Source organism: Pogona vitticeps, chromosome 3 (assembly GCF_051106095.1).
Source record: "Pogona vitticeps strain Pit_001003342236 chromosome 3, PviZW2.1, whole genome shotgun sequence".
Classification (NCBI taxonomy): Eukaryota; Metazoa; Chordata; class Lepidosauria; order Squamata; family Agamidae; genus Pogona; species Pogona vitticeps.
This window is the reverse complement of record NC_135785.1, coordinates 173,291,905-173,309,224: the sequence shown is the minus strand read 5'-3', so window position 1 is coordinate 173,309,224 and position 17,320 is coordinate 173,291,905. Positions and strand designations below refer to the sequence as shown.

The following is a 17,320-nucleotide window of genomic DNA, read 5'->3' as shown; positions in this document are numbered from 1 at the left end:
TGTACGTATTATTATTTTTTTATGCCCACAAATTTGTTATTACCAAAATGTAGAGAAGTTGTCGCTGGAAAGTGGGGCAAGAGGGCAGGAATCCTTCTCAGCCCCCCCTTTCAGAAAAACTCAGGTAATTTGGACAACAACAAAATTAAACTTAAAGGCCAGGATTCCAAGAACCACGTAATCACCCACTGTCTGAGGGGACTTTCAATAGATGCATCAGAACCAGTAACTACATCTCTAGGGCTACTGGCTCCCTTCCATTTCCCCCCAATATTTTATACCATTCCAAAACAAATGAGAGGACAAAAGATCCAACAAAATTCAGGGACATTTGTTTTAAGATCCTGCTGAATATTTACAAGTGCTTTGTCATGCACTGACTAATTCTTTGGATGGAGGCCAGTTCTTAATATGCCTATAGGTATGTATGTGTGTATGAATGTATGTAACTATATATGTATTTGATTTCTATCCCACTTTTCTTGAAGAAACTGGGACTCAAGGTTACTAATTGGAGGTTCACTGCTTGCAACCATATGTTTTTGTGTGGGGTGTGTGTATGTGTACATACCACACAGAGCATGCATGTGCTTCCAACTCATCTTTCTATCACCACCATTTGGCAAACAAATCTGTCTAAAACTGTTTAAAGGATTCAAATGGCATATATCAAAGCAAACCTGAAAAAAAATGTAATACAACTGTGAGAAGACAAGAAGAGAAAAAGCGAGTCACCTGACAAAGACAAACCCAGCATGTCAGAGGCAACGTCAATAGTAGAGGCTCTCTGCACGGCGCGGGACTTTGCACCATGTCGGGGGCTGAGTTCTTTTGTTGACATGGTGTCATGGGGAAGGTGCCGCTCTTCACTGTTTGGCTACAGCAATTATCTTGGTGAAGTGTCAAAATTCAGGAGACCGTTGCCCTTGCTTGCAGCCCTTATGATGGTAGCATGCTAAGACATAGGGGGCAGGAAAAAACCATCAGTTTGAATTAAGCTTCATATCATTCTCATTTAATCCTTATTAAAGCAGTGAATAGTTCAAAGGATTTTAATGGTATCATTCAGAGACAGCATTATATTGAATTAAAGGAATGGGGAGGCAGGAAGTAAGCTAAGCACAACAGTGGTTTCACTGAACTTTCAGCTTACCTTTTTTTATAGCGTAGAAAAATAAAAATAAAACAAAATGTTCATTTCAATGTAGCTTTACTGCAGACATGCTTGCAATATACAGATCTGTGTTTATACCATACAAGCTGTCGTCTTAAACTTGATCAGCTGCCAATATGATCATAAGTTGACATAAAAAGAAACTGATTTTAAGTCAATGAAAAACACCAACATGAGAGGAATCCTGAATTTAAGAAAGTAGAGACTGAACCACAGGGTATATACTACTGTATATACTACTAAAAGATTACACAGGCAAACAAGGAGTATTATTTATCTTGGCTGCATTTGGACATATTATACTGTATAACTGTGATTTACCATATTGTGAAAGAACCTAATGTACCTTCAGGTATGCATACCTCTTCCTCCCCCTCTACTGTCCTTCACTTCCAAGTCTTTCCAGAAAGAGAAAATTTCTGCTCCATTTTATGTTAATCCTAGTTTGCTATGTTGTATGAATGCTAAATTATGGTTAAATCTTAATTATGACTAGTTGTATTAACTAACTGTCCTTACATAGTGAACTATGAAATAAAACAAACTTATAAAATTATCTTTTTAAAGGCGACATGATTCTACAGGCTAGAAGTTTGGGTTGAGAAGACATTTCAAGCTACAATTCGCCTGAAAAGAAAACAAAGGCTCCTGAAGTCATACATATCTTTTAAAACATGTTTTTTATTTAGTAATTGTCCAACTCCCCACAGACCACCGCTTAAAAAAAAAAAGAACAGCAAAAAACTGAGTTTTGTTTAAAACAAAGTCCATGCTCCTCAAGGACCTTGTTTACAAATGGAACTCTACCCATAAATCCCCTGGTAGTTCAACTCCACTTGTAAACAATACCTGAGAGGAGTTCGTGCCTTGCCTTGTTTTAAAGAAAAGACCTTACAGAGTGGTGGGTTGTGGGTTTTTTTTTTCTGCAATGCCCACAGCAAACCTGGCAGCAGAAGCAATGTAGGATGCCACTGAAACCCCCAGCAATTGCTCATGCCTACTTTAGAATACAAGTGAACAGATTTTCTTTTACCTCCCACCCACTGGAAAGCCTCAAAACAGTTTTTCTGCAGAAACATCTTGGCAACTCTGACTGCCAAACACAGATGTAAGATTACTCCTTTCTCCTAGTCATGATTTGGCAAGTTGTAAAATAGCTATGAACTAAATTTAATTAAGGCAAATATAATCTGCTGTATATATTATGCATCCAAATCACACCAAAGTTAAAGAAGGACTCTAATTAACACAACTCTGTGCAACACTGGCAATTCAAAATGTAAAATAATCAATCAGTATGGGAGACAAGAGAATAAGGAATAAATCTTCAAAGAGAAAACAAAATGGATAATTTGCAATTAAAAGGGCACATTGGTCAAAAATCCTCTTCTACAATTCCTGCTGGCATAGGCAAAATGATGTCACCACTAGCAGCAGACTGCCACCAATTAAAGAGTCCCTGCTTCTATTCCAGGTTGCTTGCAGCTTGTATACAATCGCTAAAATCCAGTAGTGAGTCACAACTATAGTAGTCCCGCTGAATCTATGGAATTTATGAAAGAATCCCCACTGATTCAATGGATCTACTCTGCTTGCGACTTACTACTAGCCAACAAGACAAAGTTAAAACAATGAAGAATCAAAGAGGGAACTCTAGCATCAAACTGCTACCACCAGTGACATAATTTCCCTTATGCCAGTGTAAATTGTGGAAAGAGGAGTTTTTACCTATCCAAATTCTGAATTATAATTCAGTTTGCAGGAAACTTCTGCTGTAGAAAATTTTTACCATTTATGTAACGTTTTACATTAAGCAGTTTCATACCTACAGGAGACTGTCCTCTTGGTTGAGACAATTGTATTGCATTTCTTAAAAGCCTGTTTATTTTCCCATCTGGAAGAAAAACAAACATATTCTATTACTCCACTCGAGTGTTTAAATTGATACCGATTCTAAAATATTCAATTTCTATACAACTTTGAATCTGTCCTGTGCTCCTCCCACTAGACAAGGCAGATCTGCCTTGATCAACAAAGACGAATCTTGCCGGCAGAGATGGCCAGCCCAATTAACACCTGCCCCCATGGTGCATGTGGCCAGAATCATCAACAGGATGCGATCACTGCAGAAGCCCAGCTGGCATAGCCCCACCTCCCTGCTCAGCTGGCCACTTCAGCCACAGGACAGCATAACAAGTCTCCCCACTCAGTCACTGATTGGCTGGTCGAGCAGGGAGGCAGGGCTGTGCCAGCTGGGCTATTGGTGTGCTGTTGATGATGCCAGACACACGCCACACAGTAACTAGTCTGGTGGGTTCTGGGGGTGGGTGTTAATCGGCCCAGCCACCTGCACTGGTGGGAGTCGTCTTCATCACCAAAGACAAATCACGCATGTCTACTTACCACAGTGAACTTAACTACTGTAACAGTTTCAGACAGTTAAAACGCAGTAGGAATTTATGAAGAGTTAAACAAGAACTTGTATAGAACATTACCAACTTGACTGCTGTTCTATTGTAGACAGAAAGATGGAAATGAGCCTGGACGAAAATAAGTTAAGTGTTAACCTTTCTTTGTTTAACCATTTAAATAAAATAAAATAAAAAGGCAACTCTATATTCTAAATTGCAATTTTTAGAAGACAGGATCTTGATTGACTGTCACGGCCTCTGAGTCAGAAAGCCCACAAGGGCCACTGGCAACAAAAGGAGGAATACCTCCCCGAGCCATTGAGGGCAAGGGCACATGGGGTCAACTATTTTGCTACAGCTTCCACAGAGATGGAAAACATTATTTCTATTGCTTATCCATTCCATCTCCGAGCATGCCTCATAAGTGCCAAGTGGACAAACAGCAAACAAACAAATGAATGAACAAAACTGTTAGCTGTAGAAGTTCCCTGAGCTCTACTGACATGGCGGTTCAGCTTCATGTTAAATAAAGAATTACCATTCTCCTTTAAAAAAGGACCCAAGGTGGCTTACATCATTTAAAAAAAAACAGCATTTAAAGCTAACAGCAGTGAGTACACCAATACTAAAGAAGATAAAACACATACCATACTAAAAAGCAATAAACAAAAGTAACACCAAAACACAATGAAAGTAGTAGGGTACAAAATGAGTCTCTATCTCTCTCTTGCCCCATTCTTAAGCCCCTTCCCCGTACACCTATAGCAGCTGTAAGGCACTGTGTGACATTAATTGGCTTCCAAGTATCTACAATACCATAAACAAACAGCCAGGACCAATTCTACAGTCTTGGCGACACTAGACTGGCCCCACATATGTGGCTTTAGGATTTACATATACAGTATATTCAAGTGAAAAAAGAATTGGCGTGCATAGGGAAGCAGCCCCCACACTACTATGACGGGGCTGCCATTCCGAAGGAGGTATAGTTCACGTCATAGGCCATTATCATGACCATTGCCATCTCAGTTTCCTGTGACATATAAAAATAATTCATAAGAAACAGTACTATTCTGTAAATACTGAATACCTTGAACCACACTGTAAACTGTCCCCTTCCCATTGACTGTTTTGAAATAGCTATCCCCCCCCCACCTCAGCTTTTGCCGTTATCTTTTGAACCCAAAACATTTGTGAAAGGAATCTTAAACATTTATGAAAGGGATCTTCACCCCTTCACCATTGGAACTATCCATTCTCTTCTGCTGATGAGACTGTTATTCTTGAAGAGGGTGGATGTGTCCTTATCTGGTGCCTTCGCTGTGAACACTCCATCTTGGGTGACCCTGCGAGGAGTCCCAGGTTCAGAATGGGTACCTAGCCTCCTGACAGCGTTACTCTCAGCTTCTCTGACATGCTCAAACCCCCTCCCCACATGAAGGTGAACATCTAAGAAGGGGAAATCTAACTCTAGCTATTAGCAAGTAAGAAGGATAAAGAGCACAGATAACTTTACACAGGAATAGCAAGACTAGAACCCAGGATTATTAAAGTAAGGAATGTAAACAAGACACTACTGTAGTTCTCATAGAGGAACTAATCTAAAAACATGGTAAATGATGACAGGAACTCCTCTCAGTATTGTGGTGACAGCTCTAGGATCCATCATCCCTTCTTCACATGAGTGGTACAAAGTGATGGAATAATGATAATGGCACAGTTGCACACCCTTGCATTTGGCAAAATTATTATCGGTAGGTTTCTTCATTTTTGAACCTACTCTGAAATCAAGCATGGTGTGAACATCTTGTCCGGAAGCAGACGGTTTTAATCCTAGCTAGGTTCACTTTCAACCAATTTCCTTAACTGTGGGAAACTTCTGCTTAAAGGTTGTAGCTGCATTCTGTTCCAGTGATGTGCATACACTCCTGGCAGGAAGTGGCAGCTGCCAACAGGTGGGGTAACCCCTTATTCTGCCCTTTTGCTTAGAGGTAGAACATAAGATCAAAGAGTTATTTCAGCCAATCCTAGTTATGATTAGGTAACTAGTATCCTATCTGAATTCTAACAACATACTATGTACAGTGGTGCCTCGCTAGACAGTTACCCCGCATGACAGTTTTTTCACTAGACATTGGCTTGCGATTGCTATAGCAAAACAGTGATTCCTATGGGGGAATTTCACTAGACAACGATTTTGACAGCTCCCTCCGTGCTCAGAAAACAGGTGTTTTCGGGACCTAAGCTTCGCAAGACACCAATTTGAACAGCTGATCGGCGGTTCACAAAGTGGCTTTCCTATGGCCGATCTTCGCTAGACAATGACGATTCTTCCCCATGGGAATGCATTAAACAGGTTTCAGTGCATTCCAATGCGGAAATGCTTTTCGCTAGACAATGATTTTGCTAAACAGCGATTTCAGTGGAACGGATTATCATCGTCTAGCGAGGCACCACTGTATCTCATGCTAAGTCAACAAAAAGAGCTATCAGGGCATTGCCTGCAGTGCTTCGCTGGTTGGACATCCGAGCTGTGGACTCCTTTGTTCTAAGGTAATTAGCCTTCCTTTGTTCCTTGATCACCTACACGTAACCTGATTGGAGGAAACTGCTTGCCTTACAGAAACTGGTTTCACTAAAAGCCAACAGTAGCGGCTTGCTTTGTAAGAAGGCACAAATATCCCACATCACAGCAACATGTTCTTGTCTGTAACGACTGCCGGCCTCTCGAGACATGCTTCTTGACCCTGTCTGAAAGTAATTAGTTTCAAGAAACTCATTTTAGGGGGCTGGGGGAGTGGGATTCTAATATCGATCCAAATTAAATTTGAGAGTAGTGAACAGAAAACTATCATTCTGGCCAGCAATTTAGCACACTTTGGAGATGGAGATTCTATAGATTCACCGCAAATGTAGTCTGCTTGCTTTCTTATTCATTCAGTCCTACTCTAATTAACAGTATTTTCTCCCAAGCACAATGTTCTAATTGCCTTAATTCAAATGCATTTTGTATGAAATAGGCATGCCTGCAACGAAAAGCAAGTAGTCATTAAGGAAAGAAATGGCACATTAAAGGAAAGAGGTTTCGGTGTCACAGCCAGAAGAATGAGTCATGGCTCAGTTTCAATTGATACCCTTATTTAATTTGGGGATTAGTGATGCAGAAACTGGAGTCTAAGTTTCCTATGTTGTGTTTCAGTGCAGTTTATAGCACAGCTAGGGAAACTAGAGCTGGTTGGATAACTCAGTAGTTTAGGTAGTTGGCTGCAGAGTTCAAGGTTGGGAGTTCAATTCCGCACTGTACCTCCTATGAGTAGAGCCAGCCTCTGTGGCCTTGGCCAAGCTGTGTACAACTCCAAGGCAACCCCAGAAGAAGGGAATGGAAAACCACTTTTGAATATTCTCTACCTGGAAAATCCTGAAAAAGGGTCACCATAAGTCAGAATTTACTTGACAGGCACATTATTATAGGAAAACTAGAGATGACTGGAAGCAAAACAATAGCTATCTCAAGAGCCTGAGTTGGTAACCCACTGGTTGACATGCTCCACAGAAATTCTCTGAGATACACTCTAAAAAAGTGAATTTTCCATGCTTTGACTCCACTCTTGGTGACAGCATCCTCACACCGAACTTGCTCTTAGAAGAGATCAATGAAAATATATTCTTCCTATCTTGGAAATTAATAAAGCCTATGAGATTTTGGCTGCTGATAAATTGGGGTTGGTCCACCCTGAATTTTCAGGGTGAAGAGAGGCTGCTGACTGGAAGAAGCAAGAAGCAAGACCGGCAGACAGAAGCCCAGGGGGCATACAGTGGGGTCTCTACTTAAGAACTTAATCCGTATTGGAAGGTGGTTCTCAAGTGGAAAAGTTCTTATGTAGAATCTGCAGTTCCCATAGGAATGCATTGAAAACCATTTAATCCGTATCTGCTCTTTCCGTCCATAGAAACTAATGGGAAGCTGCTATTCCGCCTTCTGCCACTAGAGGGGGATATTTTGTTTCTTTTTTTCTTAGGTCAGGGAACAGTGTTAAAAGCACTTCTGATGAAGCTAATTTTGAAGCAATGGACTGAAAACCAATTAATCCGTTCTGGCTGTTTTTTTGTTATGTAGAGGTGCGTTCGTACATTGAAGCATTAGTTCCCATAGGAACTAATGCAAAGCTGGTTAATACATACTCTACCACTAGGGGGAGAATTTTTTTAAACCTAAGATGACCTAAGGTTAAAAAAAGAGCAGGAAAGGTTTTTTTTTTCCTGTTCTTATCTTGGATTTCTGTTCTCAAGTAGAAGCAAAATTTAGCAAACGGAGCTGTTCTTAAGTAGAATTGTTCTTAAGTAGGGACGTTCTTAAGTAGAGACCCCACTGTACTCTGCACGAAGGTGCTTCGTGATCACAAGAGCATCTCCTGTTTTCAGTTTCTACAGCTCTTACAACACACTGAGCAGAGTTGGCTCCCAAATACAGCCTGGCACAGAGTTTATAATCTGCTGCTCTATAATAATAATTATTGTTGTAATCTATGTTCTAAGAATAAAATAGTTTGCTTACACTATGAATACAACAGAACTAATTCCCATGTTAACAAACTGTCTCCTTGGCAAAATGGGTTTTTTTGCTGTACAATATATCAAAACATGAGCGGATTTCTGTCAGACTATGTCAGGCTTTAAATAAATACTGAGGGCGGGGAAGGGAGAGAGACTAGCTAGCTTTTAAAACCAAAACATATCCTAGTCCAATTATTTCTTAAGAGGCTTCATGCTTTTCGATAACTTTCAAGCTGCTTGTTTTTAAAATGTTAACTGGAGAGATCAAGAGCTACTAGAAGTGGAGCTACCACCAAGTCTCAACTAAAGATTTGAAAATAAAGAAAGAAAATCCTGCTATTAAACAAAGAGTATGAAGAAGCTTCAAGGGCTATCAAGCAATTTTTAATATCTGTAATCAGAGGTAAGGTGCCTATCACAGCTTCAGTTCAGCTGGGACCAAAATGTTTCCTCCACTTGTTACTTAAAAGTATAGTAAGATTTGTATAGTATAGTAAGTATTGTATAGTATTGCATAGTAAGAGGCAGTCCCAAAACTAGTAAAATCAGAGAGCTGGACAGGGAACAGATTGTATTTTGTCCTCAGTGTGGGAGGGATTGTCACTCTCGAATTGGCTTTCTCGGCCACACTAGACACTGTTCTAAGTCCTCTAAGAGCATGTTACCAGAGCCTCTCGAGACTAAAGGATGCCTACACACAGTAAGATTTGTGCAACGACAAGGTCTAACAATGCCCCAAATGTTTAAAATACGGATCCATCCATATTGATAGAACACAATGCCCCTCAAACCTAGTTAATTCCAGTTATAAATAGAACACCGCGGGAGTTCAAGGTTTTATGACTGTATTCTCGAAGGCTTTCATTGCCAAGATCCAATTGTTGTTGTAGGTTGTTCGGGCTGTTTGGCCGTGTTCTGGAAGTTTTTCTTCCTAATGTTTTGCCAGTCTCTGTGGCTGTGTTTTTCTTCTTAATTCCTTCTAGAATTGAGCCACATTATCTTAGCAAAGACTTTTCAAACCAAGTATGAAGTTATTTTTAGACTCTAATAGGAGATGGGGGTACTAGTAAAAAGGACTCCGATTTTAAATACCACCTCTAAATAAAACACAGTCCTCTTTTACATGGAATAATAATCTGGAAAGCTGGGGTGCAGGGCCCTCCTGCCTCTTGCAAGCCAGAAAGCATGCTGTGTATATACTACCCCATAGCACTTAAAGCACTCTCTGGGTGGTTTAGAATTCAATTATGCAGGCTATATATTGCCCCCCCCACCCTCAGCAAGCTCAGAAGTCTGAGTCCACCTTGAACTGGCTACTTGGGATTTAACCTGGTCCATAAACAGAGTTCTGGCTGCGATACTGCAGTTTAACCACTGTACCACGGGCTTCAGAATCCCAAATCAGAGCTTGCTTTTCAATTTCTGGCTTTTAAACACCACAACAAGACAGTAATTCTGGTTTGGGAGACATGTCAAGCTCTTGCTTCCTCGATAGTTTAGCCACTCCTGCCAGCGGGAGGAGGAAGCCCTGCAGAACTGACAGGGTTACATGTACTAGCGCATAAATCACTTTGTCATTCAACATGAATGCAACCATTGCTCTCTTTGTGACTCAGATTCTAGGAGCCACTTTCAAAGTGGAGCATCCCAAATTTGCCTGCTTTCAGCATCTGAAACAGTACATACTGTGACGCATGAGGGAAACAGCCTCCTTGTGCCTCAACCAACTATCTTTACCCAACAATAGTTAGGATATACAGACACATTTCTTTCCTCCCTGCTTTCTGTCATAGGCATATAAGGATAATTCAGGGAACAGCATTTTCATTTTAACTCTGTCTAATGGTCAACTGCCCAAACACATGAAGCAATTGGTGATTTTTATATTTTTATATTTACAAGGAATGGGCCTCTGTCTTTAGATTTCCATCTTTATAGGCACTTCCTTGTTTTGAACTGTTGGAATTTTGTCCCTAAAAACCATTGGCAAGAGGGCAACAAGGGCAAGAGAGTTAAGAGTGAAAAAGGGCAAAAATGAAAGCTATAGAAATGGGTTTGGAAATGAAGTTTAAAAACTGAATTAAAATCTTGCTTCTGGTTTCTCCTTGTGAAGAAAAGGATATAAAAATGGCATTCAGGGAAGAAAAAATAAATGTACATTTTGTGTTAGAAGCATATACAGTACAGGCATTCTCTGTTTCCAGCCCACCTAAAATGGCAGCCAGGAGTTTTCATATTCAGCTACTGAAGTGCCACACCACTATGGCAGATCTTGGACTAGTAACCATAGTTAACGGGTTTTTTTCTAATAGTTGGATGCCTGCCACAAAGGACAACTTTTGCTCTGCACAAGAGTTCCTTTACACCTCAGACAGAATGACCAACAGTCAGGGATTAAGGGATTCCTAATCTGCACAGCAGGTGGCTGCCTAGGGCAATTGTAAAGGCTCCTCTTCTTCCTCAGACAAAATTTTAGGATGATGCTGGAAGAATGTGTGGGGAGGTTCCTGCATTGTCACTTGTAGCAAATGTGATTGCCTTCTAAAACACAGCAACGCTTTAATTGCCTATATTGTAAACATGAGGTACCTTTATTTACAATAGATTCCTGCTCTTTCTGCAAAGTATCTTTCCTTCTGCAAGATCTGAATGTACCTATTATTGCAATACAACAAAAGTAACCATATACTTTCCCCAAATATGTAATATGCCAAAATACACCTAGTAAATCTTCTGTGGTCTAGTCTGATCAATTAAATTCACATACTTCCCTCAGCCACAGATAAGATACAAATATATCTGCAGTGCTGCACTGCAGATTTGCTACAAAACAGATGCTACTGCTAATTGCATCTTAAAGATGACACCTCATAAAAAAAGTAGTAGTAGTAGTTTACTAACTCTCAAAGATGGGTTTCACTTTAGTTCTACACTTTTGGAAACCTATTGGATTTTGTTTCTAAATGCACACTGTATTTTCCTCTCTCTATAGCCTCTATCAATCAATCAATAAATCAAAACCTTTATTGGCATTAAAAGCAGTAACCATACACTCAAGATTATACTTTCCACTACAATAAATATGGTCAAATTACATCAAGGCTCCTTGATGCAGTCAGCCTAGTTTATTACAATAGCAAGATATTCAGCTACATGCTCAGTCAAATCAGGTTGTTTATATGCTAACATCATTTGCATTAAGCTCTAAGGGGAGCCAGAGAAATTTGAAATAACAGAGCTAAGTAGTAATTGACTGAGCTGGCTAAATTTAGGGCAGTGAAGAAGAATATGTGAAATTGAGTCCAGTTCCACTAAGCAGTGCATACACTGGCGGTTCTTATGACACCTGCCAGAAAGAACAGCTAAGGGAAATATATTAAATCTGGCCAGCATAAATGCTCAGTGCCACAGTGGGTTAATGAGAGTGGGAAAATAATTGGCATCAGTTACAACAAAGGGGACAAAACATAAAAACAAGGAGAGCAAATTAAATTCAAATCAGCTGCCAGAGTCTGAAGTTCAATATCCCAAATTCTTTAGTGTATAATGTGGTAAAGTTAAGTTTCTCCACAATTTGTCACGGAATTCAGGTTATTGCCTGTGGAAGTGATTTTAGAGTTAATAAAAGAGTACCATGTGGAGATAAAGGGATCACTTAATAAATCAGTCCAAAGGGACTGAGAAGATTTCTGAAAGTATAAACGAAGCCAAAACTTAATAGCATATAACCAGGCAAGGGTAGTTGGAAAATTAAGCTCAAGTTCGCTTAATAATGTTGCAAGTCTAATCATATTTGGGATGCCTAAAATCTTGTGCAGAAAGAAGGCAGCTACGCAGTCTATCTTGTAGCTGGCCACCGTTATCCAAACAGGGACCCCCAAAAGGAGCTGGTTAGTGGTTTTCACCTGGAAAACCTGGAGAGCAGCAGGGACATATTGATGTCCACGATGGAAATGGAGGCAGACTCATGCAGAAAGTTGATTCATTGCCAAAGAAACCGCCGTCTTACAATGGTAAGAGTAGTTTAATTTGTAATGAAACAATAAGCCTAAATATCGAAAGGATTTCACTTGTTCTACTGGCTTCTCATTTTCCAGCTGGTAGGTTTTCAAGATTTGGAGAATATCAAGATCTTTGATTTATCAGTCTTGATGGTTAGATCATTCTTAGAGCAGAAATCAGCAAAAACTGAGAGTAATTGTATAAGGCCTGACTTGGTGGTAGATAAGAGAACAGTATCATCGGCATATAATAGCAATGGAATAGAAGATAGCCTCCAAGAGGCATCCATTTGCCTCCAAACTAACTCCCTGTGCTATGATTAATGACGTAACAAAAGAAACCATTTCAGCTCTGTGGGATGATAAACCTAGCAGAAAAAGCAGCTCTAAAATGTGGGCTACAGACCCGGCCCCTCTTCTGAAAAGAGGGAGGGAAATTGATGTCCCTCATATTAAGCCCCCAGAATACATCTGAGGTTCTGAACAACTACAAGGTTAAAGCCTTGCCTCTCCACTCCAGGAGGCAGTGGAAGACAGGAGGGCCTGGCATGCTCTGGCCCATGGGGTCACGAAGAGTCAGACACAACTTAACAACTAAACAACAAGAACTCCACCCTGGTTCCAAGCTAGAAGACTGGTTGGGAGCAACTAGGGTTGGCAGCTGAAGCCTCCGTGGCCTGCTGTCCTTCCCTAGGTCTACAGGAAATGAAACATGTCTCCAACTGATTTGCGTGTTGATGTGTATGTGATATGAAAACCTGGGTGCCCTCTACTAAGGAGACAGACAATGAGGGCTCACACTTGGGTTCACCTGGGTGCCATCTGGAGAGCAAGGCTGAAATAGAGCACCAGTACTGAAAGTTACAAGCTGCGTTCCCTCTAAGCTGTGCATGTGGACACAGAGCTCCATCAGGGCTGTGCACTGGCAGTTGATGTTGCCGCCTGTTTAGTTCCCGTTTCAGTTGGATCCCCCACGTGTGCATGGGGCGAGGCTCCAACACAGCAGGGCTAAAAATTAGAGGGAACATTGGTTGTGGGCTTTGTTGTATGTTACACCAGCAAGTACACTGATACGCATATCATTCTGCAGTTTTATGGAAAATCAATGTGGCATAACACCCAGTCTGTAACATCACAAGTAATCAATCTCTAGTCTCAGGTTTTGACTACTGAATTTGCAGGGCGGAGGAAACTGCTGACCTGGCAATACTACCCCCACACACTAGTTTTGGAGATGCTTGAAGCACCAACATTGACACCAGGTGGAGGGGCAACCACACTCCATGGAAATTATAAAAAATTACTCTTTAAAACACAACTATCGTAATCCCTCCCCCGGCCAGCAACTAGTACAGAAAAGTAACTTCTAAACTATGATCATTCACTGCCCCAACTGGGTTTGGAAGCAAACTGATTCTTGTGACACTAATGCCGAACACATCTGAAGAACAGTTAAGTCATTGCCCCCCATGCTAAAGTTTGATGCAAAAGCAGGGTGAGATCACTTAAGAGGTCAGGCAAACCAACATTATCTGGCAGACTCCTGATTAACCTACAAATCACACTGAGGATGCTGCTCCAATATTACATAGCTAAATGGGTTTAAATCTACTTTCTGCAAACTGAAAGCACCATTTCAGGTAACACACTTGTATTTTAAAATAATAATAATTCAAGGACAAAAATGCTTTCGCTGCTAAAACTGTGCCAAGACAGAACAATACTTATAGGGTGTTATAGTCAGTACAGGTCACATGTTGCCCAACCCTAAATGTAACTTATTTATTGATTTGATTTGATTTACCATATTTTTCCATGTATAAGACTATACCTTTGTCTAAAATCTTTAGACTAAAAATTGAGGGTCGTCTTATACACGGAAGTAAGCTGAGGAGAAAAAACAAGTGGAGGGGAAAGCAGGGATCAAAGTGATCCTGGAGGGCTTTGATCCTTTTTACCCTACATTTGCTAAGCCCCACTTAGATTTCTTAATTTTGGGTTACAAAAATGGGGGGAGCATCTTATATATGGTGGCATCTTATACACCGAAAAATATGGTATATACCGCGCATCTAGCAGTCAAGTACTCCAAAGGAAATCCCATTGGATTCAATAGACCTTACTCTCCAGTTGAGTACATATCATGATGTTGCAGCCTAAGGCTGGGTTAGATTCTCTCTGCAACAGCTGATTTTAATTAGATTCTCTTTTAATTAGGCTCCAAATCTGCAGCTTCTTACAGGCATAGTCCCTGTTTGCTTGAATTTAGTGTTGTGTGCAAACAAACTTGAAAGACCTCAATTAAAAATAGCAGTCCCAGCTAAAGTGCATGTAGGATTTCAGCCAGGCCACCAATGTGTTTTTCATGGGTAATGCAAACAGTGTGCCCTTCATGGCAATACAATCTTCCTAAGGATTATTAAGAGCAGAAAAATCAATACAAACAAATATACTTTTGTATTTTCCCAATAAGTCATCAAGTACTGTCATTTTCCAAATGCTTGGCAAAAATCTCAAGAAGTGAATCACGGAAGGAAGAGAAATATGGGAACGGTACAACCCCAATGTCCATATCACTGCTAGGAGATTAGGCACATTTACCCTGCTTCAAGGCATGTTGAAATGAACTTAACCTTGGGGCATTGCCATTTACCTATGGTTTGGGTCAAAGTTGGCATTGTTGATATTTAAGTATTTACCCACGACTACATCACAATAAACCTATGTGCATGTAAGCCCAGTCTTTTTCCATGAGAGTTCCTTCTGCTCAGCCACCAGGGGGTAATTTAATTTGCACTGGTTCACCTGCCATTGCTTTCTTCCATTTTCTGACATGTGTGATCACCTCGTTATGTCCAAAGGGACAGTCATTAGTGTGTCTACAATGACACTGACATCTTCAGAGAGCATTTATATTACACCCAGTTAATACCCCTGAATTATGTGCCTGTTGTCTCCCCTCCTCCAGACAATGTTTCCATTTTCTTATTATCATTATGCTTGCCCAATGTAGCACCGTACAGTATTGCATAAGCTCTATGTCATTTAAAAAATTAATTGAAGTAAAATTTAAAAGAGGATGAGGGGAAACTGGCAGTATTAAAAGGGTAGAGCTACGTTCCCAGTGGAAAGTGATCCAATCAGGAAGTGCAATGTGGATTCTTGCAATGGATTGTATTGGTGTGGGCAATGCCAATGACACCACCAGCAAGAAGCAGCAGGGACCCAGCTTTAAAAACCTGAAAGCAAACCAAATGTTCCTCCCCATGTAGTCGCCCTTCAGTTGCAGATGTTTTATATTTGTTCTGCCATTTTGCACCATGTATAATATGAAAATGGAATGGTTAAATTTAATTATTCTCTCATTACTAAATATATTATTTTCCTGAAAGGGTAGCAACTTTGTAGTATAATATCAATATTGACTCTGTTCCTCTAAGCTGCTACTGTCAAATACTAGAGAGGTGCATTTGGGAAGAAACTGAGAGCTAAAAGGGAAGTTAAGTTACGCTAATGCCAGATTCATGTTCTATGTACAGTAGTGCCTCGATTTATGACCATAATCCATTCCAGAATGATGGTCGTAATTCCAAATAGTCGTTAAGTCAAAGCACCATTTCCTATAGGAATGCATTGAAATGCAATTAATCCGTTCCAGCCAAACAAAAAAAATCACCACCACCACCCCAAAAAACCACTGCAAGACTCATTGGAAATACGATTAATCCCTTCCAGCCAAAGGGGATGGTAGAAGAAAAGCAAGGGAAGGATGCAGGACCCATTGCAAAACCACAGAAAACAAATGGAACAGATTGAAAATGCACAGAGAAAGAAGGGACAAGGTTGGAAATACACAGAAAGCAAAGGAAAATGCAAGGGAAGCATGCAGGACCCATTGCAAAAGCACAAAAATCAAAGGGAGCAGATCAGAAATGCAAAGAGAACAAAGCAAAAAGCAACGGAAGCATGCAAGACACATTGAAATTGGGGGAAAACCCCAAAAAGCAACCAAAGCCCCCAAGACCCATCGGAAATGGGGGGAACCAAAAAACAAAACCACCCCCCCCAAAAAACAAGACCCATCAGAAATGGGAAAAAGCACTCCAAAAAGCAACCCATTTCCGATGACGGAGGGAAACCAAAAAACAAACAACCCCCTCAAGACCCATCACAGCACAGAAACTACACTGCAAAAATACCAAGAACAGTTTTTAAAGCATAAAGCAGCACCATATCTTAACAGGCAGCCTCCTCGGATCGCACTCATCTAACCGTCGGGGTGAAAGAGCTACAAAGAAGCAGCCTCTTTTGCCACCTACAGTTAGCAATTTGAATTTCCCACCTTTTTCTCTGCCTTTTTCTGTTCATAAGTGGAAGCTCTGGTCGTAAGTACTGTAGAAGCAAAAATTTGCAACTGGAGCTGTTCGTAAGTCGAATTGGTCGTAAGTAGGGATGTTTGCAAATGGAGGCACCACTGTACAGTGGTGCCTCGCATAACGAGCGCACCGTTTAACGATGAATCCGCATAGCGATGCGGATTTTGCGATCGCTAATGCAATCGCATACCGATGTTTCTTCACATTGCAATGGGGGAACAGCTGTTCAGCGGTTCCAAAATGGCCGCTGGAACACCCAAAATGGCCGCTAGAACACCCAAAATGGCCACGGCCGGATGGGGAAACATCGCAGAATGGTGAGTTTTGGGCCCATTTGGAACGCATTAAACCCTATGGATTTCCCTGTTCCGTATAGCGATGTTTCCCCATAGCGAAGGTTAATCCGGAACAGATTAACCTCGCTATGCGGGGCACCACTGTATCACAGAAGATAAATAATTGTGTGTTCTCAACTGTTTTGACTTCTGCAGACCTTTTCCAGGATTTTCTAGGTAGAGAATACTCAGAAGTGGATTGCCATTCCCTTCTACTACATGAATCCTGGGACTCTGCAGCTGGCCCAAAGCCACACCAGCTGCATCTTCTCCCAGGAGGCACAGTGGGGAATTGAACTCCCAGCCTCTGGTTCTGTAGCCAGATGCCAAAATCACTGAGAAGTGGGTTGTTATTTTTTTAAAGAAGTGAATATTCTTCAGTTAAAGTCCTTACCAGCAAACAAGCCGCACTGCCAAAGATTAGAGCAGAGGTGAGCAGACTTCAAAGTTGGCATTTTTTTCTTTCATT

At 40.8% G+C, this 17,320-nt stretch overlaps 1 protein-coding gene across 15 annotated transcripts in view; it reads right to left on the bottom strand.

Moving 5' to 3' along the window:
- The window catches only part of INPP4A (inositol polyphosphate-4-phosphatase type I A), a 117,126-nt gene that overhangs the window by 67,543 nt on the left and 32,263 nt on the right, over positions 1–17,320 (bottom strand). For 14 of the 15 annotated variants that reach the window (XM_020809566.3, XM_020809571.3, XM_078390333.1 and 11 more), the window contains exons 2-3: positions 3,004–3,068; positions 736–955 (exon numbers count right to left, since the gene is read on the bottom strand). In XM_020809566.3, the coding sequence (XP_020665225.3) occupies positions 736–841 (106 nt within the window). In that variant the 5' untranslated portion in view covers positions 842–955; positions 3,004–3,068. Of the gene's footprint in view, positions 1–735; positions 956–2,999; positions 3,069–17,320 lie in introns of all 15 variants that reach the window. The other variant, XM_072994456.2, reaches the window with a different exon arrangement.